General features: G+C 37.2%; 1 protein-coding gene across 3 annotated transcripts in view; it reads right to left on the bottom strand.

Moving 5' to 3' along the window:
• Positions 1–24,237, bottom strand: part of ADHFE1 (alcohol dehydrogenase iron containing 1) — a 150,617-nt gene that overhangs the window by 97,363 nt on the left and 29,017 nt on the right. For all 3 annotated transcript variants that reach the window (XM_053715088.1, XM_053715089.1, XM_053715090.1), the window contains exons 4-7: positions 18,775–18,812; positions 18,501–18,554; positions 7,688–7,842; positions 5,603–5,799 (exon numbers count right to left, since the gene is read on the bottom strand). In XM_053715088.1, the coding sequence (XP_053571063.1) occupies positions 5,603–5,799; positions 7,688–7,842; positions 18,501–18,554; positions 18,775–18,812 (444 nt within the window). The remainder of the gene's footprint in view (positions 1–5,602; positions 5,800–7,687; positions 7,843–18,500; positions 18,555–18,774; positions 18,813–24,237) is intronic.

Below are 24,237 nucleotides of genomic sequence, written 5' to 3'. Positions count from 1 at the left end.
CTTTTGTTTTAAAAAATGCCCTTTTCTGTAGTGTAGCTTTCCCCCCCACACCAAGACCAACCCCCAACCCCTTCCAGGTCCCTTAGATTACATTTTTAATATTTAGATTTATAATTTTTTTTTAGCTTTTAACTTTTTTTTTTTCTGTAGTGTAGCGGTTCCCACCCGCTCCCGCCCCGTGCACGCGCCCGCCCGCCCGCCACCCCCGTGCACGCGCGCGCTCCCGTGAACGCCCCCGTAGATCCCGCCCCCGATCCCGCCCCCTCCACTTCACACAGAGCACCGATGGCCGCCCACCCACCTCCCACGTAAGCTCCCACCCACCAACGATACCGGCCATCGATGTCCGGTGCAGAGAGGGCCACAGAGTGGCTCTCTCTGCATCGGATGGCCAAGGGGGGTTATTGCAGGATGCCTCCATATTGAGGCATCACTGCAATAACCGGAAAGCAGCTGGAATCGAGCAGGATCGCTTCCAGCTGCTTTCCAGGCCAAGGACGTACGCCACACGTCCTCGGTCATTAACTGTATTTTTTTTGAGGACGTGTGGCGTACGTCCTTGGTCGTTAAGGGGTTAAAGGGACACTGAACCCAAATTTTTTCTTTCATGATTCAGATAGAGCATGCAATTTTAAGCAACTTTCTAATTTACTTCTATTATCATTTCTTCTTTGTTCTCTTGCTATTTTTATTTGAAAAAGAAGGCTAAGGAGCCAGCAAATTATTGGTTCAGAACCATGGACAGTACTTGTTTATTGGTGCTGTCCAATCAGCAAGGACAACCTAGGTTGTTCACCAAAAATGGGCCGGCATCTAAACTTACATTCTTGCTTTTCAAATAAACATACCAAGAGAATGAAGAAAATTTGAAAAGTAAATTAGAAAGTTGCTTAACATTGCATGCTCTATCTGAATCACAAAAGAAAACAATTGGGTTCAGTGTCCCTTTAATGGCGCATTTTCAAAATAGCAGGTTTCAGTTCCTGCGTTATTGTCTATTCCAATAAATACATGCATGGATCTCATAAGAAAAATGTAAGCCGTTGCTATTACAAGTCTTGTAGGTATAGGTGTACCGCACACCTTTTTGGCCATCATGCAACGTCAGTACCGCACTTTAAAAAAAGTCCTTTTTCTATGGGACTTCCATAGTGCCGGTATTACGAGTTTTGCCTGGGAGCGCTACACTCTATAACCACAAGATTCGTACCACTATCTAAAGTCAGTAGTTATGAGTTTTACGTTACAAAGCTGTAGCATAAAACTCATAACTAAAGTGTTAAAAAATCCACTAACACCCATAAACTACCTATTAACCCCTAAACTGAGGCCCTCCCGCATTGCAAACGCTATAATAAATTTATTGACCCCTAATCTGCCGCTCCCGACATCGCCACCACTTACAAAATGTATTAACCCCTATTCCGCCGCTCCCCGACATCATCGCCACTATAAAAAACCTATTAACCCCTAAACCGCCACACTCCCGCATAAAAAACACTATTTAAAGATTATTAACCCCTAATCTGCCGTCTGCCCACACCACCGCAATAATAAACCTATTAACCACTAAACCGCAAGCCCCCCACAACAAAATATACTAAAATAACTATTAACCCCTAAACCCCTGGCCTTCGACATCACTAACTCTACATAAATATATTAACCCCTCAACCTAACCCTAACGTAACCCTAACCCTAAGCATAACCCTAACACCCCTAACTTAAATATAATTAAAATAAATCTAAATTAAACTTACAATTATTACCTAAATAATTCCTATTTAAAACTAAATACTTACCTGTAAAAAAAAACCTAAGCTAGCTACAAAATAACTAATAGTTACATTGTAGCTATCTTAGGTTTTATTTTTATTTCACATGTAAGTTTGTATTAATTTTAACTAGGTAGACTAGTTAGTAAATAGTTATTAAAACCTAACCTGCCTTACAATAAAACCTAACATTACAATAAAATAAAATAAATTAATTAAATACAATTATCTAAATTACACAAAACAATAAACACTAAATTACACAAAATAAAAAACAAAATTATCAAAAATAAAAATTAATTACACCTAATCTTATAGCCCTATCAAAATAAAAAATCCCACCCAAAATAAAAAAAACCTAGCCTACACTAAACTGCCAATGGCCTTTAAAAGGGCCTTTTGCGGGGCATTGCCCAAAAGAAATCAGCTCTTTTTCCTTTAAAAAAAATACAAACAACCCCCCAAAAGTAATACCCACCACCCACACAACAAAACGCCCCAAATAAAATCATTGCCCTGAAAATGGCATTTGGATGGGCATTGCCCTTAAAAGGGCATTTAGCTCTTTTACATTGTCCAAAACCCTAATCTATAAATAAAGCCCACCCAATAAACCCTTAAAAAAACCTAACACTAACCCACAACGATCCATTTACAGTTTTCGAAGACCGGACATCCATCCTCATGCAGGCAGCAGAAGTCTTCATCCAAGCGGGTAGAAGTCCTCCTCGAAGCTGGCAGATGTCTTCATCCAAGCGGGCAGAAGTCTTCATCCAGACAGCATCTTCTATCTTCATCCATCTGGCGCGGAGCGGGTCCATCTTCAAGACATCCGGCGCAGAGCATCTTCTTCTTACGAAATCCACTTGGATCAGCCAATAGGATGAAAGCTCAATCTTATTGGCTGATTGCAACAGCCAATAGGATTTTTTCCCCTTTAATTCCTATTGGCTGATAAAATTCTATCAGCCAATCGGAATGTAAGGGACGCCATCTTGGATGACGTCACTTAAAGGGACACTGAACCCAAATTTTTTTCTTTCGTGATTCAGATAGAGCATGTATTTTTAAGCAACTTTCTAATTTACTCCTATTATCAATTTTTCTTTGTTCTCTTGCTATCTTTATTTGAAAAGGCATCTAAGCTTTTTTTTTTGGTTCAGACTCTGGACAGCACGTTTTTATTGGTGGATGAAATTATCCACCAATCAGCAAGGACAACCTAGGTTGTACACCAAAAATGGGCCGGCATCTAAACTTACATTCTTGCATTTCAAATAAAGATACCAAGAGAATAAAGACAATTTAATAATAGGAGTAAATTAGAAAGTTGCTTAAAATTTCATGCTCTATCTGAATCAGGAAAGAAAAATTTTGGGTTCAGCGTCCCTTTAAAGGGAAACTTCATTTTCTAGCGGATTTCGTAAGAAGAGGATGCTCCGTGCCGAATGAATATGTCTTGAAGATGGACCCGCTCCACGCCAGATGGATGAAGATAGAAGATGCCGTCTGGATGAAGACTTCTGCCCACTTGGATGAAGACTTCTGCCGCTTGGATGAGGATGGATGTCCGGTCTTCGAAAACGGTAAGTGGATCATCAGGGGTTAGTGTTAGGTTTTTTTAAGGGTTTATTGGGTTTGTTTTTATTTTTAGATTAGGGTTTTGGGCAATGTAAAAGAGCTAACATGTCCTTTTAAGGGCTGTGCGCATCCAAATGCCCTTTTCAGGGCAATGTTTAGCTTAGGTTTATTTAGATAGGTTTTGTATTTGGGGGTTTTTGTTGTGTGGGTGGTGGGTTTTACTGTTGAGGGGTTGTTTGTATTTTTTTTTAAAGGTAAAAGAGCTGATTTCTTTGGGGCAATGCCCCGCAAAAGGCCCTTTTAAGGGCCATTGGCAGTTTATTGTAGGCTAGGTTTTTTTTTATTTTGGGTGGGCGTTTTTATTTTGATAGGGCTATTAGATTAGGTGTGATTCGTTTTTATTTTTGATAATTTTGTTTTTTATTTTGTGTAATTTAGTGTTTTTTTGTAATTTAGATAATTGTATTTAATTAATTTAATTTATTTTATAGTAATGTTAGGCAGGTTAGGTTTTATTTTACAGGTAAATTTGTATTTATTTTAACTAGGTAGTTAGTAAATAGTTAACATAAATACAAACTTGCCTGTAAAATAAAAATAAAACCTAAGATAGCTACAATGTAACTATTAGTTATTTTGTAGCTAGCTTAGGGGTTTTTTTTACAGGTAAGTTTGTATTTAGTTTTAAATAGGAATTATTTAGGTAATAATTGTAAGATTAATTTAGATTTTTTTTAATTATATTTAAATTAGGGGGTGTTAGGGTTATGCTTAGGGTTAGGGTTACGTTAGGGTTAGGTTTAGGAGTTAATATATTTATGTAGTGTTAGTGATGTGGGAGGCCAGAGGTTTAGGGTTTAATAACTTTAGTATAGTGGCGGCGACATTGGGGGCGGCAGATTAGGGGTTAATAAGTGTAATGTAGGTGGCGGTGATGCTAGGGGCGGCAGATTAGGTGTTAATAACTTTATGTAGGTATAGGCGATGTCGGAGGTGACAGATTAGGGGTTAATAACTGTAATGTAGGTGGTGGCGATGTTAGGGGCGACAGATTAGGGGTGTTTATACGTGGTTTTTATGTTAGGGTGTTAGGTTTAAACATAACTTTTTCTTTCCCCATAGACATCAATGGGGCTGCGTTACGGAGCTTTTCATTCTGCGATCGCAAGTGTTTTTTTGTCGGCTCTCCCCATTGATGTCTATGGGGAAATCGTGCATGAGCACATCAAAGCAGCACTTGTATTTCGGTGCGGTATGGAGCTCAACGCAACCACATCACCCGCACAAGCCTGCTTTTTTAAAACCTGTAATAGCAGTGCTATAGGAAGGTGAAATTACAACGCTTTTGTGGCGCTCGTTAATTTCCCTATAGCGCTCAAAACTCATAATCTAGCTGAGCGTTAAGGAAAATGAATCGTTATGGCCCATACCGATGCTATTTGAGTCATAACGCAAAACTCGTAATCTAGCTGAATGTTAATATAATCAATGTGCTGTTGGTATAAATAACATTAATCCGGAAGATTAAAACTATTCCATTATTTTGTGTGGATATCCTGATGTGTAAGAAACCTGTAACAAAAATTGTAAAAAAAAAATGCAATTCTTTTAAAAAAAAGGGTTAACAAGAGTGTTTTTTTTTTACTTTATAGTAATAAGAAGAGGTTATCCACATATGAATTTTTTTTTTGGGTATAGTTATGCAAATTTGACTTGCACACAGGGGCACCTATAAGCCTCAGTGCAAATAAATGCACATCATGATCACCTGGCTATTACAACTTATATAGGGGCTTTATTTTTAAGAAGGTCTTAGGGACTTTAAAACAAGGGGTCTTGGGGATCTCTACTCTCTAGGCCTTTTTGATGGCCTGATAAATAGGTATTTATATGTTGTGCCTTAAAACGTTTATTTAAAAAAAAATGCTTTAATTTAAACCCCCAAGACACACACAGGTTAAAAGAGCATAAGATTACATTGGAGGTTTCTAGTGTTCAAGGGAGCTGAGATCAAGGGGTTTGAACACCAACTCCTCCATCCAGCTCCCGCAATGAGCTCCAAACCCCCCCCCCCCCCCCCCCACAGATGACGACAAATGGTTTTCATCCGCAGTAAATAAATTGTCATGTGTACTGAAAAGGTTAAACTGATATATTTTGACATATGTATAGTATGTAAGTATTAGAATTTAAGAGATCCAGTAGCATCCCTGTAGCATTACTAGTTAATTAAATTGTATATTTACCTGCAATGAGGGGTTTTAAAGGTACAGTTACTGCTTTGCCCTTTCCAATTGGTGCATTGACATAGTCTAAAAAGTCTGACTCTGGACTACATGAGTACAAGTTGGCAGTTTTACAGGTGTCCATTACTGAACCTCCACCCACAGCAACATAAGCATCAAACTCTCTTTGTCTGGCAAACTCTATGGCCTCCATAAAACTATGAAGAGAAATAAACAAAACTGTCAAAATCAATAAAAATTAAAAAAAAAATTCAGCATAACATTTACAACTGGTTTCCCAGATAACAACATGATTTATAATGTTATATGAGGTTTTGCCCATGTTAAAATATGAATAACATCGTTACGTACTACTAAAAAAAAAATATTTAACTTACAGCAATACTTAAAGGGACATAAAACACACATTTTTATTTCATGATTTAGAAAGAGTGTGTAATTTTAAACAACTTTCTAATTTACCTCTATTATCTAATTTGCTTCATTCTCTTGATATCTGTTGCTGAAAAGCATATCTAGATAGGCTCAGTAGCAGCTGATTGGTGGCTGCACATAGATGACTCATGTGATTGGCTCACCCATGTGCATTGCTATTTCTTCAACAAAGTATACCTAAACAATAACGCAAATTAGATAATAGAAGTAAATTGGAATGTTTGTTGAAATTGTATTCACTATCTGAATCCTGAAAGAAAAAAATTGAGTTCAGTGTCCTTTTAAAGAGAAAAATGCAAAGCTTCCAATTGTCTCAAAATGTTACAGATGCCAATGGGCTGATATCATTGGTATTTTAAGAGACTTTTCAATTTATTTCTGTTATTAAATTTACTTTGTTCATTTCTGCACTACTGGGGGCTACCTGGTTATTGGTGGCTAAACACATATGGCTCTTGCTAGTGGCTAGATGTGTTTAGCTAGCTCCCAGCACTGCATTGCTAGTCTGACTGTACTTATGTGTTTAACCCCTTTGCAGTGGTAAACAAATAGATACATGCAGGCAACAATGTTTATTGTTTCACTTTTATGTCCCTTTAAACTCAAAACTATATTCCCCATAAATACATTTATGAAAATTAAACATATACAGTACATACCATAACGTTTTTTGCTGTAAAGGTTGTGCTTGTCTCACGCTCCCTACAGAGGCTGAAAGTTAATTTATGTAACATAAATATGCTGCAAAATTGCCTGAATACGTTACATACTACATGGGACTGCTTAGAACAGTGCACATATACATTTATACTAGTTCTGATTGGTCCCAATGAAGGAGGATAAAATGTGCAGCAGTTTCAGACAGTTTTGCAGCATTTTACAGCAAACCTAGATTAAAGACTTGCAATCACGGAGGGTAGGCGCGGTGTAGCTGCGTCCGGAACCGGCAAATGAGAGTAAAATCCTCCAATGAGTGTAGCTGGCAGAGTGCCGTAGCCTGCGATTGACTCAAAATCGCTGGTAGTTACAAGAGCAAGAGGGCTAGTGGCAGGCACTGCAATAACCAAACAAGCGCAAGGTAAATATTAAAAAAATGAAAAAACTTTAATAGGAAAAATATATAAAATACATATAAGGCTGAGCACAGAGACAGGGGGGTACAAGTATAGCCTGACGCGTTTCGAGCCCTCTAGTGGCGCTTATTCATAGGCTATGAATAAGCGCCACTAGAGGGCACGAAACGCGTCAGGCTATACTTGTTTTGTACCCCCCTGTCTCTGTGTTCAGCCTTATATGTATTTTATATATTTTTCCTATTAAAGTTTTTTTCATTTTTTTAATATTTTCCTTGCGCTTGGTTGGTTATTGCAGTGCCTGCCACTAGCCCTCTTGCTCTAGATTAAAGACTCTCTACACCTCTAGGACTGTGATACACTTTTTTAAGAAAAAAAAAAGTATTTTATGGGAAACGCAAGCAAAATAAATAATGAATATATATTGCAATGTTGTTTTATTGCCATTAATTATTTAATTTATGGGGAAGCTCATTTTGAGTTTAATGTCCTTATATTTTATGTGACCTGTTATTTACACCTTGAATCTTAATTTCTTTCACAGATTACAATTCAATATGAATTTGTTTTACGTTACCTTTTATCAGTTGGCTCAACCCGGACATTATCGTATAGTTGGAAATTGATCTCACTCTTCGCAAGTGAATTTAACACTGCCTTTACTGGAGGAAGTTGTGCTAGATTCTTGTCAGTCATTACACACACATTTCTTGCGTTCATATTATGCAAATCCTAATGTATTCAATACAAATAGAAAAAACACATAAATTAATGATTTTTATATGTTTTCAGACAAGAAGCTTTTAATAATTTCATTGGTATTAAATACCTTTATAAACAAGCAGCACGTTTATATTTATTTTACTTTTTATGATAATGATTACAATGTGTTAAGTATTTAAGCAAAATTAATAGGAAATAAGTTTATATGCTGGTATGGTGCAAGCTGGCATGGGTAAACCTTCAAATGATAGATAAGAATTAGCAGTCTTAAAACCACTTTTAACCTCAGAGCCTCAACATGGCTAGAGTGAGGAGGGGAATAACCTCAATAATATGTATATAAAATTAATTTATTGTTTAAAGGGACAGTCTACTGTAAAATTATTTTTTTCTTAATATGTTCCCAATTACCTGTTATACCAACTGCAGAGTATACAATGTATGAGAAATTGTTCCTTTATGTTTCTATTTTTAAATTAAATAGCTAGATTTGCTTGTAGCAAAAAAACACAATTCATCAAAATAGGCTAAGCTTGCAGAAAGATCAGACATCCTTATTTTATCACTCAGATGCTTCCCCTTTCTTATCTCTGTCTTTACACAATGTTTAGAACAATTGAAAATTAACATTTTAGAATTGTATCTCTCCCACTCCTCACAGTGAGTCTACTTTCTGCTGCTGGCTGTGTTTACATAGCTTGGCAACAGCCTACCCTTAAGTATAGAAACTTTCAGTATAGGTAGGTATACTACAGGCAAAATCAAATGCTGATAAAAAGGCAAAGGATATATTTGTAAACAATTGAATTGCACTCCAGCGGGTAAAATGGATCATTGGGAACAAATTAAAGGGGAGAAAATGTATGGGTAAACTGTCCCTTTTAAACCCCTTAAGCCTACTGGATGTAGGTACTACCTCACAGGGTACCCAAAACAAACATGATTATTTTAGAGACCATCCTGGAGTGATTTGATGATCATCAGACTACTTTAGAAATCATTTGCTCATCATCAGACATCATCAGGCTTTTAAAGTCATCAGTTAAAGGGACAGTTCACCCAAAAAATTCTCCCCTTTAAATTATTCCCAATGATCCTTTTAACCTGCTAGAGTGTATTAAATTGGTTACAAGTAGTTCCTTTACTCCTATTTCAGCATTTGAAATAGCTGATTTAGTCTGTGATATCGCCACCTACACTGAACAAATTAATACTGGAGTATAGGCTATTGTAAAGCCAAAGTATACACAGCCAGCAGAAGAGATTACACTCTCAGTGGGATGCAGGATAGTTAAGCAATAAAATGATCATTTTCCATTGTTCTCTCTATGTAATGAGCTTTGGTGTTCCAGCCAAATAAAAGATAAGGAAGCAAGTCTGTTTACACAAACTTAGAACATAATGAGATCTGATATCACCTTTAAGTTCAACCCATTGTAATAGGCTGTGGCTTCAAAGCACAAAATCAGCTACTTCATATACACAAATAAGCATGAAAATGGAATTTCTCAAATATTTTATACTCTGCAGTTGGTATAACAAGTCATTTAAAATACATTAATGGAAAAACAATTTTACAGTGTACTGTCCCTTTAAGGTAAAACATTCTGGGTAATGACTTCAGAATGATTAGCAGTTTACCTCACTAAATACTTCACAAGCATGAACAGCAAGTGAATGCCTCTAGAGTCATCTAATTTAAATATTTCAGCCTGTGAGCATGATTCAGGAGTCTGGAGTCATTGATTACTTCAGAATGACTCCAGGAAGATCATCCTTTTTGACTAGGGTACTTTGCTCAGCATAACCTGTTAACGTAGTACCTACGTCCAACCTTCTGCCTCATCCTGTAGTCCTTGCTGTCAGTTTTGACAGCTAAGACTGCAGCCAGAGGCAGAAGGCATCTGCCTTCAAATAGTAAGAAAGAACTGATCATTCTTTCTTTACGATATGAAGGCAAATCGCAGATGCAGACAGTGACACACTGTGTCTATATGTAATATCTATTTATCTACTAGGGCTGGTGATGGCTAGCCTTGAAGGGCTTCTGAGGGAGTCATTTTAAAGTCAAGTGGACACAATCTTTTTTCTTTAGCTTGCTTAATTAACGGGGACACTGAATAAACCATTTATTTATAACCTTGCAGCCAATCTTAACTGAAATATTTCAGAATGAGTTTAACATCATTGAAGAAGAGGATTTAACAGTTACAGGACTCCTGGACACTATAATCTATGCTTAATAGATTGGTTATTATGTGTAACTAAATTCTTTCTTTTTTTTTTTTTTTTTTTTTTGCCCTAATAGTTACAGAATATCAATTCAACTAATTTCATAGTACTCTATATTTTTGCATGCTTGCTATGGTTATTTTTCTATTATATGTATTGGTTGTTGTAAAGGAAATCTCTACTGTGTTATTAACTCTTTTTTTTTTTCTCTTATCCTTTACAGCAATTAATTATACTCTATAGTAGCCCTTAGGGCCTATTACAGCAATTAATTCATAACTGGGTTTGAGGGATCTAGCTACAGAATACCGCATTTTAATTGTTGATTTAAACCATTGTATCTATAGAGGATAGTACGTAAAATAACTCTTGACGTGCTTATTACTTATAGTTGTCCCTAGGTAAACTCCTGGCCTCTTTGAGGAACTTTCAAGAAACTTGAATCCTTGTGTATTGACTGCTAGCTGATAGGAGGTAGGGTGGAAGTAACTGGTACTTATCTGTTTGATAAAATTGTCAAAGGCCTTGAAAGTGCTTTAACTCTATAAATGAGTAAAGCGTATCATTGATTACTCTAGGCTTTTTGTCTGTCAAACACTAGGCAGATTCTAAACAATACACACACCTTGGTATAAGCTCTGCTGCTGGACCTCATTGGTTCCTTGTCAAACAGATAGAATTGGGGTCACTCCGCAGAAATCTGAGAACAAAGCTCTTTTTTCTATAAACTTACCCTATAGCGCGAGTCCAATAGCTTAAAATACAGTACAAAGTCCTCTGGGTCCCATCATAGTCTAGTCTCCCTACACAGGCTAGGGTTCTTCTGAACTTTTTCCTCCCCTACTGCCATCGCCGCTGCGGCGAGGTGAGTGAGCCCTATTCACTTTGGCTTAGGCCTCTTCTTTTTCCCTTTTTTCACTAAGCTAGTAAACATCTGGCACACTCCCTGCCCTGGCACCATCCCTGCACTTTTCCTCACCCCCTATCCCCACTCCTCTTCTCCCATTATTATTCTTGGTTAGACACTGGGAGGATTCTACCCCTAGTTTAAGCAATCTTTTTCTCTTTTTTCCCCTCATTGCTGCACATGGACAAATTTATCCACACTCACTCTAGGACTCCCTCACCAACGATGGCGGCAAGGCAAAGAGATAAAAGAGCAAAAAATACCACAGACACCCTGCCTGATGCACAGGTAATCCCTGCTATCATATCTTCTCTAACTGACACTGTTAATATGCAAGCTCTGGTCACCAAAATTTCAGAGGCCTTGGCACCCAACTTCGACGCACTTAAGATTGAGATTAAACAAGATCTCACATTATTGTCGCAAGAAGTCAGACAATTTGCGAATAGAATCAACAAAGTTGAACAGAGGGTGTCAGATCTTGAAGATCTCACCACACTGCATAGTGTCAATTTAGAAGCAGTTAACTTATCTATTACTACAATGCAGGCCAAATTAGAAGACCTTGAGAACCATTCTCGCAGGAATAATATATGGATAATCCCAGAGGATGGGACCTATGAAAACTTAAATATTTTTGTCTCAGAGACATTGCCTCAACTTCTTAAAATGCCACCTAATCATCCTCAAATTACAGTGGAAAGAGCACACAGGCTAGGCAAGCCCTGGACAGATAACAAAGGGAATCACAGGCCTAGACCTGTGATTGTAAAGCTCTTGAATTTCCAAGACAAAGTTACATTATTACAATTCTTTCGCAAGAATCAGCCCATATCGCTTGGGGAATTCAAAATTCTCCTTTTTCAGGATTTCTCAACATCCAAGAGAAGGGCACTAGCCCCAATCTGTACCAAATTAATCCAGCAAGGACACCATGCTACTATCATTTATCCAGCAAAATTGAAAATTATAGATGGTGAAAATACCCGTGTCTTTAATTCTATGTCAGAGATAGAACAATTCCTAAAAGATTCTAATATTTCAGTTAGACAATCGCCAGAACAAAAATTAGGCCATTAGTATTTTCCTTCTTTCTTGTCTTTTATTTTTCTATTTCTTATGTTAGCTGATTATGGAATATGCTGGCACAGGTGCTGTGACTGGGCGGGTTTTCTACCCCCTTTTTTTTTTTTCTCTTCTTTTTCGTTCCTCTCCCCTTCCCCCCTTCTCCCACTCTTCTGGTCAGCGGGTCTTCTTTCCTGCTAGATGGCAAACCTTAAAGTAGTTTCCTGGAATGTGGGGGGATCTCCACCCCCATTAAAAGAAAATCTATCCTTACACACCTGAGGAAACTCGGTACTAATATAGCATTTATACAAGAGACTCACCTGACCTCAGAAGAGTCCTTGAAACTTAGATCCACATGGGTGAAAGAAATTTTTATCTCTTCGGGAGTGGGAAGGAGGAGAGGGGTGGCCATCTTGATAGGGAAAAAAATTAATGTAGAGGTCATTTATAGTGAAGCAGATCTTGAGGGCAGATTTGTGTTGATAAAAATAAAAATTTGTAAAGAGATTTTTACCCTGTGTAACATTTACGCTCCCAATAGGCTGGACCCAGTCTTCTGGTCTATGATACAGGCCAAGATTCTCGCTGTGCAGGATTGTCATCTGGTTCTCGGTGGAGATTTCAATATGTCTCCTCACTGCCCATAGGACAGACTTAGACATCTGACAAAATCACTCAAACAAAAAAGGGACAACTTAGAAGCGAAACTAATTAAATCAATTATGCAGAATCTTGCAATTAAGGACATGTGGAGACTCCAGAACCCGGACGTCAGGGACTTTACCTGCCTATCTAGGGCCCATAAAACACTGTCTAGAATTGATCTATTCCTTATCAATGATAATCTATGCAGGTCAGAAGTTAAGACAGGTATTCTTCCCATTTTTCTGTCAGATCATGGCCCAATTTACCTGGAATTTCAATTGAATCATTTTAAAAATAGATCAACACGTTCCATTTTCCCTTCATTTCTTGCCTCTGATCTGAAATTTAAAAATTGGCTCAAATTTAAGTTCACTGATTATGTTCAACATAATCAATATCATATAGATTCTCCTCTGGTTTTCTGGGAAGCCGCGAAGGCAGTTCTCAGGGGCAAAATAATAGCCTATAGTGCTCTGAGACTTAGGAAAATAAGGTTAAGAGAAAAGGAAATTACCAACTCAGTAATTAACTCCTATAACTCTTTTCTGCTGGAAAAATCGCCTAGAAATTGGGTGAAATACATCAGAGCCAAGAATGCTAGAGACACTTTTGCGGTTTTTCAGGAAACACAGAGAGACTTCAAGCCAGACTATATAGATTCGGGAACAAATCCGGTAAACTTCTGGCTAACCTGGTTAAAAAGGAGAAAAAGTCATCTCTCATTGAGAACGTCCAACAGGACGGCGCCTCTCTTGAGAAATCTGAAGAGATTGCGGAAGCATTTGTCAGATATTATCAGGATCTGTACTCGTACAGGAGCTCGAACCTTTCTCAAGCGATGCAATTCTGGAGCGAAATTTCTTATCCTAAAATCTCAGCTGATATGGCTGATATGCTTAATGCCCCAATATTGGAAACGGAAATTGTAAAGATTATCACAGATCTCCCCCCGAATAAAACACCAGGCCCAGATTGTTTGCTGAACGAGTTTTATAAAATTATGAACAGTGAGATTGATCCTTACCTTAACAATTTATACAATAGCATGTATGTTAAGGGAGATCAAGTAGCCACCTCCTTTTCTGCTTCTAACACTATTCTAATTCTGAAGGGTGGGAAGGATCCTTCCCTCAAGGAATCATATAGACCTATAGCCCTCTTAAATGTAGACTACAAAATTCTCTGCTCCATTATTGCTAGGCGGCTACAGTTATCACTGGCTAATATAATTCACCAGATCAGGCTGGGTTTCTATACAAAAGAAACTCCTCTGCCTTGGTTACAACTGAATATTTCAGGACTATGGAGACGTTGGGGAGCCGGGGGGAAGAGGGCGCCCCTGATCTAGCCATTGTTTCAATAGATGCAGAAAAAGCATTCAATTCAATTCATTTCGACCATCTTTTCACTTCACTGACTAATTTTGGGTTCAGGGGAGAATTCCTGAGATTCATCACTAACTTATATAAAGAACCATATACAACAGTGATTTTTAACCTTTTTTTGCCGTGGCACACTTTTTTACATTAAAAAATCCTGTGGCACACCACCATCCCAAAATTTAAAAAAAAATCACACATTGTAGCTTATACAGCATATATATATATACACATACACACAAACACACACATACTGTATGTATTGTGCTGTTATGCCATGCCTCCTACAAACTACCCCTGCACTGGGAGTAAAAAACAAGCAAAGTTTAAAAAATATGTCACACTGTTGTCAGTCTGCCGTGGCACACCTGAGGATCTCTCACGGCACACTGGTTGAAAAACACTGATATCCAAGATTGATTGTGAATAATATTGTCTCTTCACAGATAACTCTTTTAAGGGGAACTCACAGGGATGCCCTCTTTCCCCCCTGCTTTTTGACGTCTCAATCAAACCCTTGGCAATTATGGTCAGACATCAATTACCAGGAATCAAAATAGGCAACCAGATCATAAAAATTGCCCTTTATGAGGACGATGTACTACTATACCTTTCTGATACTCAAACTAGCATACCAAAATTTTTGGATATCACGGCTCGGTTCGGATCTTTTTCGGGCTACAAGATCAATGAAGCAAAATCAGAGCTGCTATAGCTTATAAAAAATAATAACTCCCCTTCCAACATTCCTTTTAGTATTGCGAAAGATTCTCTGAAATATTTAGGAATTCTTATTCCCTCTACACCAGGGAAGGTATATGACCTTAACATTACTCCAATTTTAAGTATAAGGGAGAAATTGAAAAGTTGGCAGTGCCTCCCAATATCTATTTCTGGTCGGATAGCCCTATTTAAAATGGTTTTCCTGCCAAAGCTCTTATATATACTTCAGAATACTCCATTAATTCTCCTGGAAAGGGATGTTCGAATACTCAACAGTGCACTTAGTAAATTCATATGGCAGGGGAAAAGACCAAGGATATCTTTAAATAAACTATCCCTTCCAAAAGAGAATGGCGGTCTTGCACTACCTAATATTCGTTTTTATAATTATGCTTTCCTTGTGCGAGTGGTGGCTGACTGGATTTTCCATAGCGACTATGTAACAAACAATCCACTAGAGGAAATTATATGCTATCCTTATCTTCCTCTAGCATTAATTCACTGTCCACCCATAGAACTACCAAGAGAAATTAAACTACTCAAAACCTTTTCTAATCCAGTGAAGATTGGTGGAAAAGGGGGAACTTCTCTCCTTAAACTGCAAAGCTTCTCAGCATCTGCCACTATTGGGTAATCCGAAATTCCCTGCAGGCCTGAGCTCTGCACTATTCAAGACCTGGCATAATCAGGGTTTGAAAAGGGTGATACACTTTATTGATGTAGAGAGGAAATGTGTTAAATCTTTTGAGGAATTAAAAAAAGACTTCAAAATGAATAATAAGGATTTTATGCATAGTTGCAAAGCAGACATTTTCTTACAGAGCTTATGAAAGAAACAGGCTGGTCCTGGTCCCTGGGCAAACTGGAAAGTTGGCTAACACTGTTTAAAAATGGACATAGATCCATTTCCTTGTGCTTCCAATTGATCAGTTCCAGTAAAGGTGAATAAGAGCTAGAGAAAATCACTTCACTATGGAACCAGATGATACCTCACTTCAACATTGATACTGATTCTGTTCAATTATCAATTCAGAAAGTGTCCCAGGCCACCTTGTCAGCTACCTGACGGGAGATGCATATCTCCCCCCAATTTTACCCCCATAAAGGGCAGAAAAATTTGCAATCTTGGCTTCAATAAGTGTCCAAAATGTTCGTTTCCGGCAGCTGATTTAATGCATATGATCTGGGAATGCCCCAAAATAAGGCATCTTTGGTGGAAGCTAGAGTTTTGGCTTAGTAAGCCTCTCAAAATTCATCTTGCGGGTCTAGCAAAGTTACAAATTATATTTGGTTTGATGAACCATAATTCACAACACATAAATGATAAACTAATTATTTTGTCCATATTGGCAACTAGATACCTTATTTTTAAAAATTGGAAGGTGAGAGCAACTCCATCTTTCCCAGAGATTAAAAATTGTCTGAAAAAACAATGTTTATTAGAACAAAGAGACACCAACTTAGACAACAAATCGGATATCAGACAATTCTTTGGCAAATGGTCAGTGTTTATTAGGTCACTGCCTGAGATTGAGATAAATGATCTAATTTTTCTGTTCAGAAATTCCGAATTGATACTTTTAGGTGCCTGGTAACAATTAAGTAAGCGAAAATTGACCAAACATGCTGTCCTGGGTATATCTCCCCGAGATCCCGTCAACTATAGTCCTTTAGGTGGGCGAGGGCAGTGAATGGGAGGGGGTTTTCTTTTCCACCCATTTTTTTTTTCTTTTCTTTTCTCCTTTTCATGTAAGTTGTTTTTCCTTTTTTTCTTTTTTTTTCTCTTTTCTTCCCGTTGGGGTTGGGCGCCCCTTATATAGAGATAAAATTCAGCTGAATGTAATCTTAAATTGGTTGATCGATTCTGACTTGTCTTAATTTTCCTAAATCCCCTGTGTGTGATCTATTATTAAATTGGAAATAAATAATCTGGAAAAGAAAATTTAGTAGTGTAAAAAAGACATTCAGGTCCATATTTAATAATTATTGAACTTGGCAGAGCTAGGGGTCAATTTATGTCAATATTACTTTTGTATTATTAATTGTTAATCTATTTATGGTTAATTTAGGTTCTATCATTAAGTTTTGACTTAATTCCTTATTGTTGTCTAATATGGGCCTTGCATGGCATAAACAAAATGTTGGAAGTTATTATGCTGAATAATAAAAATTAAAAAAAAAAAAAAAAAAAAGATAATAGAAATTTGGAAAGTTGTTTAAAGCAACATGAAACCCCAATATTTTTCAAGAGCATACAATTTTAACAAACTTTCCAATTTATTTCTGTTATCAAATGGGCTTAATTCTCTTGCTATCCTTTGTTAAAAGGGCAGCAATGCACTTTTATGAGCTAGCCGAACACATCAGTTGAGCCAATGGCAACAGGTATATATGTGCAGCCATCAATCAGCAGCTAGCTCCCAGTAATGGGCTGCTGCTTCTAAGCCTACCTAGGTATGCTTTTCAACAAAGGATAAAAACAAAACAAAACAAAATTAGGAAATGGGTTATGTCCCTTTAAACCAAGTGAATAACAAAATATCATAAAGGAAACAAAAAAAGCTTAGGGGAGCCTATCAAAGTTACATGCTAATTATTAGGTAACAAAGAAACTGAAGATTAGGATTGATGTAATAACCTTGCACAATATTTCACGCCTGAACTAAAAAGCCTAGTGAGTAGGTGTTTGCTAAAACGGGAAGTAGTTCTAATAATAAATCTTCCTACTTAGGCAGTAAGCAAAGGAAAAGTATCAATCTTCATAGTCAGTTGAAGCTATAAGTAGTGTCCATTAATCAAAAGTTCTTGTTTTCCCTGATGGGGTTTTACTGAGTTGAATAACACTTGTTTGGCACCTTTCTAATCTGCTGTCTGCTGAATAAAATAATTAAAATCATGATGGCTGTGTTTTCTGCTCACAGAAGGTTTGTCACTGTTTGAAATATACAAATTGTTACATGTACCTCATTTTTTGTTTTATATAGAGCCTTAAAGTGAGGGTAAATCCACGGCACAGACAGGGTGAGTTTTTTTTTTACTAAGTGATCAATGAAAGTCTACTTTATTTTTAGTGATTATAAATTCTACCGTTTTTTAAATGCTTGGATTTACCATCACTTTAAAGGGACATGAAACCCAATTTTTTTGTTTCATGATTTAGAAAGAGCATGTCATTTTAAACTTTCTAATTTACTTCTATTATCTAATTTGCTTCATTCTCTTGATATCACTTGCTGAAAAGCATATCTAGATATGCTCAGTAGCTGCTGATTGGTTGCTGCACATAGAGGCCTTGTGTGATTGGCTCACACATGTGCATTGCTATTTCCTCAACAAAGGATATCTAAAGAACTGAGTAAATTAGATAATAGAAGTAAATTGGAAAGTTGTTTAAAATTGCATGCCCTATCTGAATCATGAAAGTTTAATTTTGACTAGACTGTCCCTTTAAGAAAGACATTCCAATTTTAACAAAAAATTTACTTTTTCTGAAAGCCAGAAAGCTTCTTACAATTGTATAATGTTCGATTCCTCACTGCTACATAAAACTACAGATGGATACTATACATATGCCTCTGTCTGTCTAGCTATACACCTAGCTATAAGTGCTATAGAAACAAAATTTGATTCTATTAAATATTTAAACTATGTTGATCTATGTTATATTAAATCAAATTAAACAACTGTCGGTATAATTTTAGTTTAGATCTTACCATGCCGACTTCTTTTGTAACATTTTCCCCATATCTTATATTTGAAACAGCCATCTAGGAATAAAAAATATACACAATATTAAGTTATATCATTTGTTAATATTTATATTTATAATTGAAATAGCTAAAAACATAAGCAAATGCTTTACACTACTCAACTGATATTTCAGTACACAGCAGAAGATTTTTTTTTTTAAATAATGATATTTTGTGGTAGACCCTCCAATAAAAAAACTACTATTAAACATCCATAAAAAAACCATGCATTATTTACCTCAAATGCATATTCTGTTGTTTTCCCGATAACAGGAGCTAGAAGACATTTGGAAAGAAAAGATAAGTGCAGGGATTCATTTTAGAGAGAATTTTAATTTTTAAACTTGATCATTATTAAGTGACTCCATTCCAAACAAAAACAGTATTCATAATCAAAGGGATAGGAAAGTCATCATTAAACTTACAAACTTTAGACAGAGCATGCAATTTTAGAACACTTTTAAATTCACTTCTGTTTTGGTTTGTTCTCTTGGTATTCTTTGTTGAAATGAATATATACATTGGATATAAAAAGTCTGCCCACCCTTATAAAATTGCAGGTTTTTGAAATGTAAAGACAGAAATAACAATGTAAACGTCAGACTTTTTCCCATCTGTAATGTAATCTTCTAACAAACAAAATTCAAGAGAAAAGAAACAAATAATTATTATGAACATTTAAATTATAAAAAAACCTACAACACCCTGATTGCATAAGTGATACTTTGTAGAAGAAACTTTTGTATTTATTATAGCAGAAAATCTTCTGAATAAGTCTCTATTTACTTTGCACATCTAGACTGGATTTTATCCCTCTCTTCTTTGCAAAAAAAATCAAGTTCCTTCAACTGGGAGGAGATCATCTCCTGTATACAGCTCTTTTTAGGTCATTCCACAAGTTTTCCATGGGATTGAGGTCTGGCCTCTGACTTGATTTTTCTTTTTGAAGCCATGCCTTGGTCGACTTAGATGAGTGTTTTTTGTCATTGTCATGTTGGAATGTAAAATTCCTCATTTTGTGAAAAAATATCTTGATATTTGGAGTTATAATTCATTATACCACACTGTCAGAAAAAATGTGCAAAAATTGTACCTTTAGGGGTACAACAGCTTGTCACTGGGGCAGTACCCTGAAAGGTACACCTGCTGTACCCTTTAACATGGGTACAAATTGGTACCCTTGCAGATTGTACCTTTCAAAGGCAAATATGTACCTTTGGTGACTAGATTGGACCTCAGTCCTATGGTACCTTAATGTACCCTTAAAAAATGGTGCAAATCTGGCCTTTTAAGGGTACTGATGGCAAATTTGTACTCAACACAGCATATTACAAATGCTGATCCATTTAATTTATCATATAAAATTCATATATGCATTCAATGTGTACTTTTATAGGCAGCATTACAATAGCCACACTGCAGCGTAAAAATAAAAAAGGTTTGTATACAGTACTTTACTGTAGCAATGTCAAAAACTGCTACAGAACCACCTGAAAAAGCAAGGCTAAACAACCAGTTGCAAAGTGAACTACTCAATGAGTTTCCTATCACTCTGTACTAGACTCTAAAAACACCCCATTTAATTTAGGGTGACATGCCACATAAACCATAAATATATAGAAAACATATAGAAAACAACATAATAATAATAATAATAATAATAATAATAATAATAATAATAATAATAATAATAATAATAATAAAATCTATCTCTAATGAAAAGAAGGGGGATTCAGGGGAGGGATAAACGATAAAACTCACAACCATACATTGAATTGTCACTCTATGCAAAATATATGCAAATGAGTCTATTTCCCTAGTACACATTTTGGTGATGAACTTGCTACCAATAGATGGAGCTGTGTTACACATGTCAAGGAACTTTCAACCAACAGATGGCGCTATGGCATGTCACACACAATGTCCATGTAAAAAACTGATTATTAAACAGCTCTTGTTTATTTTATAGAGTTTAAAACAATTTTTTTTCTTTGTAATTTTAATTAATACATTTTCTTTATGTTTAAGAGTTAACATCTTGATGCACTAAATATAAACATTAAAATGTTAAGTGCTTGTTTGCCATTTAGAACCAGCAACACAGTATCATTGAATATATGGGTTATTAAAGGGACAGTCTAGTCAAAATTAAACTTTCATGATTCAGATAGGGCATGAAAATTTAAACAACTTTCCAGTTGAATTTTATCACTAAATTTACTTTGTTCCCTTGGTGGTATTTTTGAAAAGCTAAACCTAGGTAGGCTCAAACTGATTTCTAAACCTTTGAAAACCGCCTCTTAGCTCAGAGCATTTTGAAAGTTTTTCACAGTTAGACAGTACTAGTTCATGTGTGCCATATAGATAAAAAAATATGCTCACTCCCGTGTAGTTATTTAGGAGTCTGCACTGATTGGTTGACTGTGTTGGTTATGCAAAACTGGGGATTGGGTAATAAAGGGATTATCCATCTTTTTAAACAATAACAATTTTGGTCTAGACTGTCCCTTTAAGTTTTTTTTTTTTTTGCTTTGCCCACTTCTTGCATATTACCAACAATGATTGAACATAATTATTTTTCTGTACAACATGTATGTTGCATTCATTTTGGGTGACTGACAGTTATGTGAATATGAATAATTGAGGTTTACAAATGATATGGACTTGCAGGGTTTAGCAGCCTTGAACCACCCACCCCCCTCAACCTTTTAGTCACACAAGTGATTGTACCTTTTTGGGGGGATTAAATGGTACAGACATGGACCCTTTGACAGTTGGAAACATATTTGTACCTTATTTACCGCTAAATGGTACATATTAGTTCCTTAAGGTGTAATTATGATCCATTGAGGGTACAACCACAGAAGTTGTACCCTAAGGCCTAGATTTAGAGTTCGGCGGTAAAAGGGCTGTTAACGCTCCGCGGGCTTTTTTCTGGCCGCACCATAAATTTAACTCTGGTATCGAGAGTTAAAACAAATGCTGCGTTAGGCTCCAAAAAAGGAGCGTAGGGCATTTTTACCGCAAATGCAACTCTCGATACCAGAGTTGCTTACGGACGCGGCCGGCATCAAAAACGTGCTCGTGCACGATTCCCCCATAGGAAACAATGGGACTGTTTGAGCTGAAAAAAAACCTAACACCTGCAAAAAAGCAGCGTTCAGCTCCTAACGCAGCCCCATTGTTTCCTATGGGAAAACACTTCCTACGTCTGCACCTAACACTCTAACATGTACCCCGAGTCTACACACCCCTAACCTTACACTTATTAACCCCTAATCTGCCGCCCCCGCTATCGCTGACCCCTGCATTACACTTTTAACCCCTAATCTTCCGCTCCGTAAACCGCCGCAACCTACGTTATCCCTATGTACCCCTAATCTGCTGCCCTAACATCGCCCACCCCTATGTTATATTTATTAACCCCTAATCTGCCCCCCACAACGTCGCCGACACCTACCTACACTTATTAACCCCTAATCTGCCGAGCGGACCTGAGCGCTACTATAATAAAGTTATTAACCCCTAATCCGCCTCACTAACCCTATCATAAATAGTATTAACCCCTAATCTGCCCTCCCTAACATCGCCGACACCTACCTTCAATTATTAACCCCTAATCTTCCGATCGGAGCTCACCGCTATTCTAATAAATGTATTAACCCCTAAAGCTAAGTCTAACCCTAACACTAACACCCCCCTAACTTAAATATAATTTACATATAACGAAATAAATTAACTCTTATTAAATAAATTAATCCTATTTAAAGCTAAATACTTACCTGTAAAATAAATCCTAATATAGCTACAATATAAATTATAATTATATTATAGCTATTATAGGATTAATATTTATTTTACAGGCAACTTGGTATTTATTTTAACTAGGTACAATAGCTATTAAATAGTTAAGAACTATTTAATAGTTACCTAGTTAAAATAATTACAAATTTACCTGTAAAATAAATCCTAACCTAAGATATAATTAAACCTAACACTACCCTATCAATAAAATAATTAAATAAACTACCTACAATTACCTACAATTAACCTAACACTACACTATCAATAAATTCAATAAACACAATTGCTACAAATAAATACAATTAAATAAACTAGCTAAAGTACAAAAAATAAAAAAGAACTAAGTTACAGAAAATAAAAAAATATTTACAAACATAAGAAAAATATTACAACAATTTTAAACTAATTACACCTACTCTAAGCCCCCTAATAAAATAACAAAGCCCCCCAAAATAAAAAATTCCCTACCCTATTCTAAATTAAAAAAGTTACAAGCTCTTTTACCTTACCAGCCCTGAACAGGGCCCTTTGCGGGGCATGCCCCAAGAAGTTCAGCTCTTTTGCCTGTAAAAAAAAACATACAATACCCCCCCCCCCAACATTTCAACCCACCACCCACATACCCCTAATCTAACCCAAACCCCCCTTAAATAAACCTAACACTAATCCCCTGAAGATCTTCCTACCTTGTCTTCACCATCCAGGTATCACTGATCGGTCCTGGCTCCGATATCTTCATCCAACCCAAGCGGGGGCTAGACATCCACTGAAGAAGTCCAGAAGAGGGTCCAAAGTCTTCCTCCTATCCGGCAAGAAGAGGACATCCGGACCGGCAAACATCTTCTCCAAGCGGCATCTTCGATCTTCTTCCATCCGGTGCGGAGCGGGTCCATCTTGAAGCAGGCGACGCGGATCCATCCTCTTCTTCCGATGTCTCCCGACGAATGACGGTTCCTTTAAGGGACGTCATCCAAGATGGCGTCCCTCGAATTCCGATTGGCTGATAGGATTCTATCAGCCAATCGGAATTAAGGTAGGAATTTTCTGATTGGCTGATGGAATCAGCCAATCAGAATCAAGTTCAATCCGATTGGCTGATCCAATCAGCCAATCAGATTGAGCTCGCATTCTATTGGCTGTTCCGATCAGCCAATAGAATGCGAGCTCAATCTGATTGGCTGATTGGATCGGCCAATCGGATTGAACTAGATTCTGATTGGCTGATTCCATCAGCCAATCAGAAAATTCCTACCTTAATTCCGATTGGCTGATAGAATCCTATCAGCCAATCGGAATTCGAGGGACGCCATCTTGGATGACGTCCCTTAAAGGAACCGTCATTCGTCGGGAGACATCGGAAGAAGAGGATGGATCCGCGTCGCCTGCTTCAAGATGGACCCGCTCCGCACCGGATGGAAGAAGATCGAAGATGCCGCTTGGAGAAGATGTTTGCCGGTCCGGATGTCCTCTTCTTGCCGGATAGGAGGAAGACTTTGGACCCTCTTCTGGACTTCTTCAGTGGATGTCTAGCCCCCGCTTGGGTTGGATGAAGATATCGGAGCCAGGACCGATCGGTGATACCTGGATGGTGAAGACAAGGTAGGAAGATCTTCAGGGGATTAGTGTTAGGTTTATTTAAGGGGGGTTTGGGTTAGATTAGGGGTATGTGGGTGGTGGGTTGTAATGTTGGGGGGGGGGTATTGTATGTTTTTTTTTACAGGCAAAAGAGCTGAACTTCTTGGGGCATGCCCCGCAAAGGGCCCTGTTCAGGGCTGGTAAGGTAAAAGAGCTTGTAACTTTTTTAATTTAGAATAGGGTAGGGAATTTTTTATTTTTGGGGGCTTTGTTATTTTATTAGGGGGCTTAGAGTAGGTGTAATTAGTTTAAAATTGTTGTA

Source organism: Bombina bombina, chromosome 5, assembly GCF_027579735.1.
Source record: "Bombina bombina isolate aBomBom1 chromosome 5, aBomBom1.pri, whole genome shotgun sequence".
NCBI classification, from domain to species: domain Eukaryota; kingdom Metazoa; phylum Chordata; class Amphibia; order Anura; family Bombinatoridae; genus Bombina; species Bombina bombina.
The sequence above is the reverse complement of the archived record's forward strand: the minus strand, read 5'-3'. Positions and strand labels throughout refer to the sequence as shown.